At 48.9% G+C, this 14,809-nt stretch overlaps 1 protein-coding gene across 4 annotated transcripts in view; it reads left to right on the top strand.

Moving 5' to 3' along the window:
* The window catches only part of ADARB1 (adenosine deaminase RNA specific B1), a 115,716-nt gene that overhangs the window by 65,714 nt on the left and 35,193 nt on the right, over nucleotides 1-14,809 (top strand). For 2 of the 4 annotated variants that reach the window (XM_044947714.2, XM_044947720.2), the window contains exons 5-8: nucleotides 2,291-2,326; nucleotides 8,782-8,856; nucleotides 9,019-9,057; nucleotides 12,904-13,838. In XM_044947714.2, coding sequence (XP_044803649.2) covers nucleotides 2,291-2,326; nucleotides 8,782-8,856; nucleotides 9,019-9,057; nucleotides 12,904-13,838 — 1,085 coding nt within the window. The remainder of the gene's footprint in view (nucleotides 1-2,290; nucleotides 2,327-8,781; nucleotides 8,857-9,018; nucleotides 9,058-12,903; nucleotides 13,839-14,809) is intronic. The other 2 variants (XM_025292839.3, XM_025292833.3) reach the window with 1 other exon arrangement.

Raw genomic sequence — 14,809 nt, forward strand, 5'->3', positions numbered from 1 at the left:
GCAAGAGTCGGTGACACCATGTCTGCCAGGAGAGGATACAGGGAGGGGAAGTTGCTGACCGCTGATGAGCAGCAGTAGTGGACAGAGGGCCCGAGGCTCCCAGAATTGACCGTGACACGTGTGTGGGTGCGTGTTACTGCACTTGTACTGCTGGGCTTCCCAGCATGAGTGGGGACCAGGCTCCCCGGGGAGGAGCTCCTCCAGTGGGGGGCCTTTGGGGTGGACAGAGCCACCTCGCCTGATAGTTGAAATTCTAAAACAAACGTGGGGTTAGGTCTGTGGACTGTACTGCTACTGCTGCTGCTAAGTCGCTTCAGTCGTGTCCAAGTCTGTGCGACCCCATAGACGGCAGCCCACCAGGCTCTCCCGCCCCTGGGATTCTCCAGGCAAGAACACTGGAGTGGGTTGCCATTTCCTCCTCCAGTGCATGAAAGTGAAAAGTGAAAGTGAAGTTGCTCAGTCATGTCCGACTCTTAGCGACCCCATGGACTGCAGCCCACCAGGCTCCTCCATCCATGGGATTTTCCAGGCAAGAGTACTGGAGTCGGGTGCCATTGCCTTCTCGGGTGGACTGTATTGGGTTGGCCCAAAAGTTCATTCGGCCCGATTCCCTGGGCATTCCCAGTCCCTTTGTTGGATCCCCAGGCTGGGAAGCCTGATGTGGGGCTCAGAACCTTCACAACAGCAGGGGAACTTCTTTGGTATTATTGTTCTGTAGCTTGTGGGTCACCCACCCGATGGGTATGAGGTTTGATTTTACTGTGGTTGTACACCTCTTCTTTGTCTTTGGATGTAGTATCTCTTTTTGGTGGGTTCCGGCGTCCTTCCGTCGATGGTGGTTTAACAGCTAGTTGTGATTTTGGTGCTCTTGCAGGAGGAGATGAGCACACGTCCTTCTATTCCACCATCTTTGTTCAGATCTGTCTTGATTCCCATAGCTGTATACACAGTAAGTCTTGAAGTCAGAGACTGCCAGGGCCCCTCTGTTCTCCTTCATGTTATGTTGGCTGCTCTGGGTGTTCGCCTCTCCATATGAACATGGGAACAAGTCAGTTGATTTCCACAGAATACCTTGCTGGGATTTTATTGGGATTTTGTTGAATCTATAGGTGAAGTTGGGAAGAGCCGATACCGACATTGTTGAGTCTTTCTCGATTATATCTCCGCTATTTAGTTCTTTGGTTTTGTTCATCAGAGTTTTGTACTTTTCCTCATATGGATCTTTTACATATTTTGTTAAATTTATTTCATTGGGGGGAGTGATACTAATGTAAACAGCATTGTTTTTTATGTAAAATTCTAGTTCATTGCTTGTATGTAGGAAAGCAGTTGTCTTTTGTGTGTTAACTTCGCATTCTGCAAGCTTGATATAACTGCCTCCAAGAGTCTTCCTGTCGGTTGCTGTGCGTATTTTGATTATCCTTTGTTGCATTTCACTAGGAAAACTACATTCTCGGAAAGTAGCGCTTGAGCCTTGTTTGTTGTACACAGTCTGCCTAACCGTGTCCAGTGTGTACCGAGTCTCTAAAGGGAAACTGAACTGAGCATCTGTTATTTGGGTGGTTTCCTAGAAAGGAAAATATTTCATTGTAAAGTATTATAAGTTGATTGTTTTGAATATTTTAGTGATACTACTTTGTTTAGAAAGCAAAATATTGGAAGCAAAATACAAGTCATGAATGCGTTCTCTAAACATGCATGATTAAGTTGTTGAATTTGACATTATTTAAACTTCAATCACCTTTGTTAAATAAATAATCAAATCAGCCTTCAATTTTTTCCGATAGCTGCAAAATTAGTCTGTGCTGTACTTGGTCGTGTCCTACTCTTTGTGACCCCATGGACTGTAGCCCGCCAAGGATCCTCTGTCCTTGGGATTCTCCAAGGCAAGAATACTGGAGTGGGTTGCCATGCCCTCTTCCAGGGGATCTTCCCAATCCAGGGATTGAACCCAGGTCTCCCACATTGCAGGCAGATTCTTTACCATCTGAGTCACCAGGGTAGCCCCTTAACAAGTTGTTTGATTTATAGTAAAAAGAATTAACATGAAGAATCTTCATTTTAACAATTCTCTCTTTAAAATTTTGTAGTGTATGGCTCCTAACTGAAACCCATAACAGTCATTAAGAATATGTAAAACCTTTTCAAAACCATCCTTTTCAGAGCATAAGGTAGATTAAAATGAGTAATAATTACTAGTAAGTTTTGTCAAGTTTACTGTCTCTCTTAACATTTTTAAAATTTTTAGTGAATTCCTCAAGATAGCTTTTTTTTTTTTTTTTTTAACCAGCACAACAGAGAATTCATGTTCTGATGCATCTTGAATGTGAGTAAGTCCTGTTCTTCGTGTTTTATTCCAGAAACTCTTCTTTTCACCAAGGGAGGGGAGGCATGCATGCAGGTTGGTGTTTACACAGTGAGAGATGCGGAGAGAAATGCTATAGTTTGCGTATTTATTTATACTTTGTCTTACATCAGAAACACCTACAAGCATGTAAGGAATCACACAACAGATGACCATCTACCCACCAGCCACTTAGAAAGTAAAGCTTTGCCATGGGGTGGCGTTATGGAAAGTCAGACGCAAACCCACAGGGAGCCGACGCCGACACTGACCGAGGGCCCTGGTGGCTCGAGCCTCCTCTTCCTCCAGGGGTCACCCCGGGTCTGGCCCCACTTGTTATAAAGGGCACTGGTCAGTGCTGGGGAAGCCCTTCTGTCCTGAGTCTGTCTCTCTGCTCTGTGTCCATGAGCCATGAGCACATTCTGGGGCTCCATCCTTTCCAGTCTGGGAGGACCAGCCCCACCTCGTTGCTCCTCAGTTCAGAGTTCCCCTAATTATTCAAATCTGATTATTTCTCCACATAAACTTTAGCATCAGTGTGTCTAGTTCTACTGTAGAAAAGGAGAGTTGAGATTATAACTGGAGCCAAGTTAAACTGAAATCCCAGGTCTTTTGATGCCGAGTTTAATCGTCTTTCCTACCTTACTGCCTACTTCTTAACGCTTTGGGGGAATCCTGCAAAATGAAGAAATTATTCGAATGTTGCTATCAAACAGAGCTTTTCTTTCACTGGCAGTTGCTGGAATTTTGTTCATATGGGATTTTTGATGGGGTTTTCATTCCTCAGTGTTTGTGGTGCAGGCCATATAAGGTGCTTTTCAGAATGAAATAAAAATGGTTATGTAAAATGCTCTGAAGTGCTTGTATTTGCTATTTTGCTTTGTTTTATAACCTTCAGTATGAAGGCTGGCATTTGTGCAAGCTGGAAGTGCCAGCTTCTGCCCTGCAAGAGGTCTCTGGCTTCCATTCTGTTACACGTGTACTCAGCGGCACGGTGCACAGCCTGACTATTTTCTACTGTGAGACATTTTCCCTGTCCTTTTTTAGGACTTGGGTATGAAAGAGCAGGAAAACAAGGCACGTCCTATAGACCGAGTGAGCTCTGGGGCCACAGGACTCCTGTGGCTCAGACTGCCCGTCATGGTCACTGCCGGCGTGTGTTCCCCTCGTTCTAGACCCCAGGGAAGCCAGCCTCTCAGCACACCAGTCACTGATTAGTTACATATGAATATGCTGTGTACCTTCTGCCTACTTTTAAATCGACATTTTTATTTTGAGAGAACCCACATTCATGAACAGCTGTGAATACAGGGGAATTGTGTTCCCTTTACACGGTGTGCGGTCTCAGTGGGGGGCAGACCCCAGGGACAGGTCCAGAGCATCTGTTGTCACCAGGACCCCCACCCCCTTGTGCTTTGTAGCCACGCCCACATCCTCCCTGACCCCCACAGCCACTGCTCTGCTCCCTATTTCTATGATTTTCTCATTTTAGGAACCCTTGAAAGTTGACCCTTGAACTGCGCAGGGTTGGGTGTTGACCAGAGCTGCCGTCAAAAACCCACGTAATGGGTCGTCGGCCTTCTGTGTCCTTGTCCTTGGCTTCAGCCGGCCTTGGGATGTGCAGTGGGCAGTATGCGTTTAGTGAGAGAAATCTGTGTCTGAGTGACCCACGCAGTTCAAGCCTGCCTTGCCCGAGGCTCCCAGTGTGTAAATAGGTGTAACGTATGTGACCTTTGGGTTGGCCTTTCCACTCAGCTGAGTCCTCTGGAGACTCATCCAGGTTGTTGCGTGTTTACGGTTTGTTCCTTCTTATTGCCTGTGGCGCTCCTGGTGTGGACGACCCGCAGTGTGTCCAGCCGGGTCCTGCAGAAGGGCACCTGGGTTGTCTCTGGGTTGGGGCTGTTATGAAAAAAGTTGCTGTAAACATTCGCCCACACTGTTTGTTTTAATGTGAATGTAAGTCTTCATTTCTCTGGGATCGATGTCTGTGTTGAGTTTTAAGAACCCACCAGGCTGGTTCCCAGGTGGCTGTGTGGTGATCCACTTTGTCTTGTGCCCGCTGGCCTTGGGGTCATTGGCCCTCTGCTTCAGCCATTCTCGTAGGTGTGTGGAGGATGCGTGTGGCTCTCAGTCCCTTTCCCTTGTGGCTGATGCCGATGGACGTCATTTCCTGTGTGTCTCTGTCTGTGTGCTCTCTTTGGTGAAATGTCTCTTCCTCATGTGAGTGTGTGTTCTGTTCTTGAGAGTTGCATGCATGGTTTTCACATATCTGCTCACAGTCCATAGCTGGTCTTTTCATCTTCTTAACAGAGTTGTTAGCAGAGCAAAAGCCATAAATTTTGATGGATTCCAGTTTATCATTTTCTTCTTTTATGGATTTGATGGCTAGTCTGCAAACTCTTCGCCCAGTCCTGGTTTTGGGGTATGATTTTTGTGAAAATTTTCTAGTTTTATGCTTTGTATTAAGCCTGTGGTTCATTCCGAGGACCTGTGTGGGGTGTGAGCTAAGATCGCTGGTTGACCCAGCGCTCTGTGGGCGAGGCCGTCTTCCCCTCACCGCATGGCTTGTCTGCCTTTGTCAACAGTGAGCAGGTTTGCTGTGCGGGCTGGTCTCCGAGTCCCCTGTTCTGTTCTGTGTGGTCTGCCTGTCTCTCTTGGTGATGCGGGCTATATAGGCTATGTTGAGATTGGTTACTGATCCCTCCCACTTCTGATTTGATTGCTGCTTGAAAGCCCTTCTCAGATAATGCTGACGTCCTGGGGTAGGCATCTCTTGCCTTCGTTCATTCAGTTTGAGGTTCTCAGTCTGGTGAGTGACTTCAAGTGCAACCTGGACGTGTTATGTTCTCTGATCCGAATCCTGCTTGAACCTCTGTTTCACTTGCTTTCTCTCGTGGCCTCTGTAACAGAGGGGAGATCTGCCTCATTGCTGCCGGTGGGATTGCATGTCTGGGCTCCCCGGCCTCCACTGGCACTGCTGGGTGGGGCCTTCTGCGCCACCCCAGCAAGGAAGGGGCAAGCACCTGGGTGCCACGGGGTGGGGGCAGCCCAGGCTCCCACCCCTTCTCCCTGACTGCATTGCAGGCAGGGTGGGAGGGGTCGTCACAGCCCAGAGGGCATGGGACTCAAGGCTCCCCCACCCCGTATTCCTGCTGGGTGGGAGGCTGGGGTCTGGCTGGAATGGGCAGTTCAGTCTGTCAGTCTCCTGTCCTGCTGGGAGGGCCTCTCCTGGCCCCTTGGCCAGAGAGACAGTTTTGCTGGGAGTTTGGGTCTGCCCAGTGGGGCTTTCAGATTGCTGGTGTCTTCAGCTCCAAGTCTGGGGTGGTGATGCAAGCAGAAGACTAGGGGACTCGCAGCCACACCATCCTCGGGTCCCAGCTGTCTGCCATCTTCTCCCCCACCCCTTGCTCAAGCCTTCTCGTGTGCTGTGCTGGGCCGTCTGGGGTTTCCAGTCAGGCTGAAGGAGAGGGGACGGACGTGCCCTCTGACCTCCCACCACATGAGCCCCTCTGCCCGCTTCGAGTCCAGCTCTCAGCCAGAGAGAGCAGGGTGTTTGGACGGCTTGTGTGGTTGCTTCCAGGACTGATCTTCGAGTCTCTCAGCGGTAAGTCCTTTCTCACTCAGCCTCTGTCCTTCCCAAAGGCCCCTCCCCTCCAGGCTCAGCGCAGCCACCGCACGAGGCTTCTCAGAGCACCCATACCTCACCCAGGGTGAGGGGCGGTCAGCACTCATGTCCATTCTAGATCTCAAGGGCATTACTTTTAACAGTCTCCGTAGTGGGAAGGTTAAAACACACACCAGTACAGAACTGCAGCCTGAACCCCTCATCCCCGGCAGCACCCGCGTTGCCAGCTCCTCGGTTTCATCTGTATCTGCTTGCTCCCACTGCACTGGATCATCTTTTATAATAAATCCCAGGTACCATTTCATCTGTAAGCATTTCAGTATATATCACAAAAAATAAAAACACTACTTCCACACCTAAAATGATCAAAAGTAATTCCTTAATATAGTCAGCTATCCAGACAATATTTTTATTTAAGTTTCTCAGTTGCAGAGTCCGTCTGATTCATTTTAGGTTCTTATAGTATCCAGTACTGTGCTTTTCCTATGGTACATTTTCAGAAACATATATGTTGAAGTAATTCATGAATATAAAATATTAATACTTTAAAGACTATCTGAAACACTTTCTTGAATAAAGGAGTCTATATAGAAATTCAGAGGGGCTTCTGGTGACCCAGTGGTTAACACGCTGCTTCCACTGCAGGGGCCCGGGTTCGACCCCTGCTTGGGGAACCATGATCCCACATGCTGCATGGCACAGCCAAGAAACAGAAACCCATTTAACTTTTAACTCATTTAACTGTGTATTTGCCAGATACACAGTAAGGGTTAATGTTATTAACAAATGATTGTCATGGAAACTATTTTATATATGTGTTATATGAGAGAGCTGTATAAGATATAAGCATGATTGAGCTCATTTTAGTCACCATTTTCTTAAAAGCAATAAATTTGCCTTTTACTGATTTACAATTTAATTTGTATACAAAGCAACATGTTACTACAAAATTTGCCAATCTCTTTTTTTCCTCAATGGCAATTTGATGGGATTCTTTATTATGGGTTTAGAAAAGGCAAAGGAATCAGGGATCCAATTGCCAACGTCAGTTGGATCATAGAGAAAGCAGGGAAATTCCAGAAAATCATCTGCTTCTGCTTCATTGCTAAAGCCTTTGACTGTGTAGATCACAAGAAACTATGGAAAATTCTTCAAGAGATGGCATACCAGAACACCTTACCTGTCTCCTGAGAAACCTGTATGCAGGACAAGAAGCAACAGTTATAACGGGACGTGGAACAACTAACTGGTTCAAAATTGGGAAAGAAATACGTCAAGGCTGTATATTGTCATCCTGCTTTTTTAACTTATATGCAGAGTACATCATGAAAAATGCTGGACTGGATGAAGCACAAGCTGGAATTAAGACTGTTGGGAGAAATATCAACACTCTCAGATATGCAGATGATACCACTCTAGAATGTGGCAGAATGTGAAGGAAAGCTAAAGAGCCTCTTGATGAGGGTGAAAGAGAAGAATGAAAAAGCTATTTTGAAATGCAACATTCAAAAAACAAAGATCATGGCATCCGATCCCATCACTTCATTGGAAATAGAAAGGGAAAAAGTGGAAACAGTGACAGATTTTATTTTCTTGGGCTCCAAGATTTGAACAGTGATTGCAACCATGAAATTTAAGATACTTGCTCCCTGGAAGAAAAGCTATGTCACATGTAGACAGCATATTAAAAACCAGAGATATCAGTTTGCCACCATAGTCAAAGCTATGGTTTTCCCAGTAGTTATGTACGATGTGAGAGTTGGACCATAAAGAAGGCTGAGTGCCAAAGAATTGATGCTTTCAAATTGTGGTGCTGGAGAAGACTCTTGAGAGTCCCTTCAACAGCAAGGAGATCAAACCAGTCAATCCTAAAGGAAATCAACCCTGAATACTCGTTGAAAGGGCTGATGCTGAAGTTCCAATACTTTGGCCACCTGATGGGAAGAGCCAACTCATTGGAAAAGACCGCAATGCTGGAAAAGATTGAGGGCAGGAGGAGAAGTGGGTGGCAGAGGATGAGATGGTTGGATGGCATCACTGACTTAATAGACATGAATTTGAGAAACTTCATGAGATAGTGGAGGACAGAGAAGCCTGGCATGCTGCAGTCCACCGGATCCACAAAGAATCGGACCAAGCAGAGGGCACGACTTAGCAACCAAACAGCAGCAAACACGTTAGTATAGTCCTGCAAAGTACAGCCAAAGTATTTAAGAAGAGGAAACTCTTGAATTTGTTAAAAATTATATAATTGGAATAATTGTTCTTTGAGGATTTCTTGTGGTTTCTCCTGCCAACAAAATAATAAATTATACATAATTAAGAAATTAGGTCAGATTTGAGGAATTGCTTGCTTTTTAATGTCATCCATGCAATGCTGCTCAAGATGAGAGGGGACTGGTGGGGTGAATGCTGAGGCATGTTTGTTCTTACTCCACAGCTTTATCTTATGACCCAAAAACTGAAGTCTCCCCAGAGCAGAGATCACGTGGCAGCCGGGCCTGAGTTCTGTCTGGGGTCTGTCTTGATGAGTCTGGGATGCATAGGTCCTCACCCTGCCCTGGCTTGGAGCTCTCCATGGTCCTGACCCCAGAATCCAGGCTGCCCTCTGCAACGTGGCCTGAAATCTGCCCCACCCCACCCCAGCTGCAGAGTCCTGGCCGGGACCCTGGGGTTCCTGGTATGTGCTCAGGACGTGGGAGCATCAGAATGCTGTCCAGAGGGCAGACCTAACCATCCTGTTTTGCCGTTTTCCCACAGAGGAGACTTACATTACTTGTACACTCAGTGTGGTCTTCTTGATGTCTTTCAGACAGAAACAGCCTCCGCCAGTCAAGAAACCCTCAGAAGTATTTTGCCATGGATGTAGAAGATGAAGAAAACATGAGTAAGATCCAGGCCTATCCTGTAGTGTCAAGTGGCTCATTTTTCTATTAAAATCTTAGTGTTGTGAATTTATGCAATGGGACGGATTTGGGGAGGGTGATTTTTTCCTTCGATACAGCCTGTTCACAGTGGCATGTGTTTAATTTTCATATATTCTCTACAGTAGGTCTCGGAGTCTGCTGTGGGCGTTTTCCTTATAGCGGTTTGTCTGAATTTTTATTCTTGTTTTCGCCCTGGGGCCCCAGTGCACATGGCTGAAAGGAGGGGCCCAGCCTCCAGGCACACACGCCATAAAGCCGCATGCTTCGTGTCCCTATGTGCTTCTCATAACAATGGCCCTGATTTCCATCTGTGTAAATCTAAGATGGCCTTTGAGATTGGCCGTGTAGGTGCCTAGAATCTTCAGGTGCAGTGGGGCTGTCCTGCAGTTTGAGGGAAGGGCTCACACGAGTCTCTTGGTCTTGTTTGATGAGCCTCAGGGCTGGAGTTGGCTGAAGCCCCTCCTCACTGCCCTCCCTGGCCTTGGCTGCACCCTTGACCCTGTTCCCTATAAAGAGTCAGTAGACACACTTCTCTGTTCTGTTTGTTGCTGATCCCGGGTAGCAGAGCAGTTAGATAAGGTTACAGGTTCCCACAGAGGCTGGGCGTGTTCTGTAGGGAGGTCACAGCAGAGACTGAGAGTTTTGGTGTGTGTGATGTGTGCCCTTCCTGTTACCTGTGTGTGTTGAGGTGTCCCTGGAAGAACCCACGGGTGTAAGGGATGAACAGTCACTCGGGATGAGGACACACTTCAGCCTAGCGTCCTGCGGCCTCACCCAGAGCCTATAGCTGAGGTGTTGGGGTTAGCTTGTCTGCTCACAGAATCCAGGCTTCTGTCCCCGAGGGTAGTGGGTACCGTGGGTTGCTGGGTCTCTGTCAGGTGACCCTGCAGTTGTGTGCCCTCATGTGGGAGGCCACCCCCAGGACGCTGGCATGAGAAGACGTGACCAGGTGCAGTTTTGGGCCACATGGCAGCATGGGTGTGACCTCTGGCTGCCTGCGCTTTCTCCAGGCTGCTGCCCCAGCGGTCACTCTCGGGGGGCTGTGGGGCCAACCCACTCCCCACGCCCACTGTCACCCATGCAGCCCCCCCCCTGCCGTGAACCCACTCCCCACGCCCACTGTCACCCATGCAGCCCTCCCCCTGCTGTGAACCCACTCCCCACGCCCACTGTCACCCATGCAGCCCTCCCCATGCTGTGAACCCACTCCCCACGCCCACTGTCACCCATGCAGCCCCCCCCCTGCCGTGAACCCACTCCCCACGCCCACTGTCACCCATGCAGCCCTCCCCCTGCCGTGAACCCACTCCCCACGCCCACTGTCACCCATGCAGCCCTCCCCATGCCGTGAACCCACTCCCCACGCCCACTCTCACCCATGCAGCCCTCCCCCTGCCGTCAGGGCTGTGAGCTGTCGTCCGCGGTGCTGGCTGTCAGGTTTGGGAGGAAGCTTCGCAATGCTGTAGGCTATGTAACTGTCCCCAGACTGCTCTGGGGGTCAATTACCAGATAAAGAGTCCTTCTGAATACGTTTTCTGGAAAGATAAGCTGCTGGTTCTAGTGCTGAAACTGAAATGCCAGTCCCATATTTTTCTGTCATTTTGAAAGCAATGATCATTTTTATCATGATTAGTATTCACATTTATGAAATAAAATAGCATGATATGGAAATAGAAAGCATCTATTTAAGAAGAGTTGTGAGGGTGGGATGTCTTCTTGCAATTCTGGTGTTTTATTTGCCTTTATGTAGAAGCGTTTTTAGGAAAGTAGAGCATGAGTAGCATTTCCGAGCTTCTGAAGCACATGAGAACGTAGAAGCCATGTGAACTGAAGCACAGAAGAATGTAGAATTCATGTGAACTCTCTTGTAGAAAGTGTATTTTTCTATAATCAACACTGACTATTTTTATTTCTTAAAGGAAAGCATTGGTTTCAGAGAGTATGAACATTTGATTAAATGCATGTCAGAATGTTTACCATGACTTGACTTCTTTACTGATAATTCTGTTCAGCAGTAACATGAGAATGTACGCAACCGTGCGGTGTGCCGTGCTCTCGCTCACTTGTTAATCTAAACTCTGTCTCGCTCTGCCCTCTCTAACCTTCTGTTTCCTTTGAGCACCGAAAGGAGTAACCTATTGAGCTTTTGCTGGAGGATGTTATAAATGAAAATTTAGTGTTCATTCCGTCAACTTTGTCAACTGGGAAAAGTGGTGTGTGTGTCAGGTGTACCTGGGAGGCAGTGAGTCCTAGGAAGGCTTGAAAAATGAAAGTGAAGTCTCTCAGTCGTGTCTGACTCTTTGCGACCCCATGGACTGTAGCCTGCCAGGCTCCTCCACCCATGGGATTCTCCAGGCAAGAATATTGGAGTGGGTCGCTGTTTCCTTCTCAAGGGGATCTTCCCGACCCAGGGATCGAACCCTGGTCTCCCACACTGCAGATAGACGCTTTACTGTCTGAGCCACCAGGAAAGGCTTGGCAGTGTCCTAATCTCAGCCATAGCAGAGATAGAGCCAGTCTCCCTGTGGCTGTGTTTACATGAGCACCGTTCTTGCATCTCAGTGAGGATGGCAGCCCGGAGCCCAGGAACTTGAACTGTGGGCACTGGCAGCCGGGGACCCAGACTTGCTGCCACGTTAAGTGCCTCCCATGGGTCCAGCTGGAAGGTCTTTATGGCTATCCTCAGCCTCCTTAGCATGGTCAGAATCTACTTTCATGTTAAGTAATAGAAATGGCCTCCTTAGCATAGTCAGAATCTTCTTTCACGTTAAGTAATAGAGATGGAGCGGGGGCCACCTAATGGGGCACCTGTAAACCAGCTTATGATTGTGAGCAATATTCTGTGGCTGAAAACACTTGTGGATTCTTAAAAGTTAGCAGTAGGGCTTTAAATACACTCACATCAACAGTATTGTAGAGCCCGGTGGTCATCAACCTTGTGCTTCCTGCAGCCAGTGGCCTATGCAAGCTAAGCAGGAAAACAAGAAGTTACTGCTTTTTCTCTTTTCCAAAAAGCTTGATAAACTTAAAGGGAAGAGTGAATGCTTTTTTATTCCCATTTTTTTTGAAGTTAAAATCATGTTTATTTTGCCATGAACTTTTAGAGTTCTAGAAATTATTTTTATTAGTTGTAAAAATAAACTACCTTTAAAAGGTAGTATAACCAAATTATTCTGTAATTTCATCAAATATTTGTTTTTCTAAAAAGGAGCACATTGCCACCCTCAGGAAGTTGGGAAGCCGTGGCCACCACCAGCGTGTCAGTCTTCATGTCTGGCCTTATATGTTTTTTTTGTATCGTGGGGTGTATTAAGGATTCAGAGACAAATCGGTCCCCATAACATATTGAAAAAAAGTTATCTGAGCACCAGAAGTGAAGCTGTGTCCTTTAAAATAATTTCTAAAAGGCCAGAACACTTTACATAAACAGTTTTCTAAGACTTATCCATGAACCAAATCAAACAACTGCACATATTAATTGAATATTTTAAACCAGAAAAACTAAGTGACTTGTGAATGCGTATTTTAAATCATGTTTTCTCTTCTGGAAAGGCTGCAGTTGAAAGCCCAGTATGGGTATAGGATGAGAAACAGCCTTGAAAAGAAGGAAATGCTAGAATAAAAGGCACTTTGTTGATACTGATGTTAGATTATTAATGTAAGGTCTTCTTGGATTCGTTTATTCCACATTTTGATAAACTTGAATAGATACCTTTAGATGCTTCAGAATATTCTCATAGAAAAAGATGACTTAAAGATTCACCTTTTGATGCAAAAGCAGTCGTTGGTACTAAGTAGAAACAGGATTAGCCATTATTTAGCAGAACATCAAATTGCTTGTTCCAGTGTAGGCAGATAGTTCTGTGGTTAAAAGTGCAGCCAGGAATAAGATATATAAGCACACATCACTTAACCAGTTACAAAGAGAGATAAAGGAATCTATAAATTTTGCATTTACAAGATCCTGCAACGAAGGCGTTGTAAGTTACTCTTTCTGGGCACCGCAGGTTCGAGCAGCACAGATGTTAAGGAAAACTGCAATCTGGACGGCGCGCCCCCCAAGGACGGCAGCGCCCCAGGGCCTGGCGAGGGTGCCCCGCTCTCCAACGGGGGCGGCGGGGGCACCAGCAGGAAGCGGGCCCTGGATGAGGGCAGCAACGGCCATGCCAAGTTCCGCCTGAAGAAGCGGAGGAGGGCGCCGGGCCCAGCACTGCCCAAGAACGCGCTGATGCAGCTGAACGAGATCAAGCCCGGCCTGCAGTACACGCTGCTGTCGCAGACGGGGCCAGTACACGCGCCCCTCTTCCTCATGTCTGTCGAGGTCAACGGACAGGTGTTCGAGGGCTCCGGCCCCACGAAGAAGAAGGCCAAGCTGCACGCGGCCGAGAAGGCCCTGCGCTCATTCGTCCAGTTCCCCAATGCCTCCGAGGCCCACCTGGCCATGGGCCGCAGCCTGTCCACCAACGCGGACTTTACATCTGACCAGGCTGACTTCCCTGATGCGCTCTTCAACGGCTTCGAGACGCCCGACAGGTCGGAGGTGCCCTTCTACCTGGGCTCCAATGGCGACGATTCCTTCAGCTCCAGCGGGGACCTCAGCCTGGCTGCGTCTCCGGTGCCCGCCGGCCTGGCCCAGCCGCCCCTGCCTGGGCCCCCGCCTTTCCCGCCGCCCAGCGGGAAGAACCCTGTGATGATCTTGAATGAGCTGCGCCCGGGACTCAAGTACGATTTCCTCTCAGAGAGTGGGGAGAGCCATGCCAAGAACTTCGTCATGTCCGTGGTCGTGGACGGCCAGTTCTTTGAAGGCTCTGGGAGGAACAAAAAGCTGGCCAAGGCCCGGGCCGCACAGTCTGCCCTGGCGACTATCTTTAACTTGCACTTGGATCAAACCCCGTCTCGCCAGCCCATCCCCAGCGAGGGCCTGCAGCTGCACCTGCCGCAGGTGAGAGAGCCGCTGAGCGCCGTGTGTGGCTAACGCTCTTAGACCAGGTGCGGGTGTCGGGGTCAGTTTCTCCGCCGCCCTGTCCCCAGCAGAGAGAGAGCTCCTGTAAGCCAGGCTGCCGGTGGCCTTCCCTCTACTGTGCTGCTTGTGTGGGCGCGGGAGCCCAGCTGAAGCCAGTGCCTACAGGTGCTCTGTGGCCAGTGGTGCCCACGGCAGGCAGGCCAAGGCGCCCTCACCTTGTTGCCCACCCTGTGGCGACCACACCCCTCAGGGCCTGTCTCAGAGGAGCAGGAAGGCAGGAGAGGGACCGGAGCCCTGCGCGGGTCACAGCTCGGCAGTCTCCTCCCTCCACGTCTCACATGGAACCCTGGGTGCAGAACAGGTGAGGCCGGCTGGTCAGCAGCTGAAACCCAAGTTAGGGTCAAGGTACCAGGGCCTTGTGGAGCATGTCCAGGCGGAGGCCAAGCCTCCACAGTGGTGAGCATGTGTCAGAAGGCCTGGGGTGTCGGGCTTCCATGAGAGATCCAGAGCCCCAGGGTCCCAGGGGTCTCTGCACCTGGAGTCCCCGTGGGGTCCCTGGAGCTCTGCCTGCTCAGCCACAGGTGGGCACTGCTCTTAGTTTGCTCTTGGACAGGGCACGGAGCAGGAAAATTAGAAGAAGAGGGGAGGGGTCATCTCAGGGTGGGGAGGCATCATCTCAGGGTGAGGAGGGGTCATCTCAGGGTGAGGGAGGGTCATCTCAGGGTGAGGGAGGGGTCATCTTGATGAGGGAGGGGTTGTCTCAGAGTGAGGGAGGGGTCATCTCAGGGTGAGGGAGGGGTCATCTTGGTGAGGGAGGGGTTGTCTCAGGGTGAGGGAGGGGTCATCTCAGGGTGAGGGAGGGGTCATCTTGGTGAGGGAGGGGTTGTCTCAGAGTGAAGGAGGGGTCATCTCAGAGTGAGGAGGGGTCATCTCAGGATGAGGGAGGATTC

Source organism: Bubalus bubalis, chromosome 1 (genome assembly GCF_019923935.1).
Source record: "Bubalus bubalis isolate 160015118507 breed Murrah chromosome 1, NDDB_SH_1, whole genome shotgun sequence".
Lineage (NCBI taxonomy): Eukaryota > Metazoa > Chordata > Mammalia > Artiodactyla > Bovidae > Bubalus > Bubalus bubalis.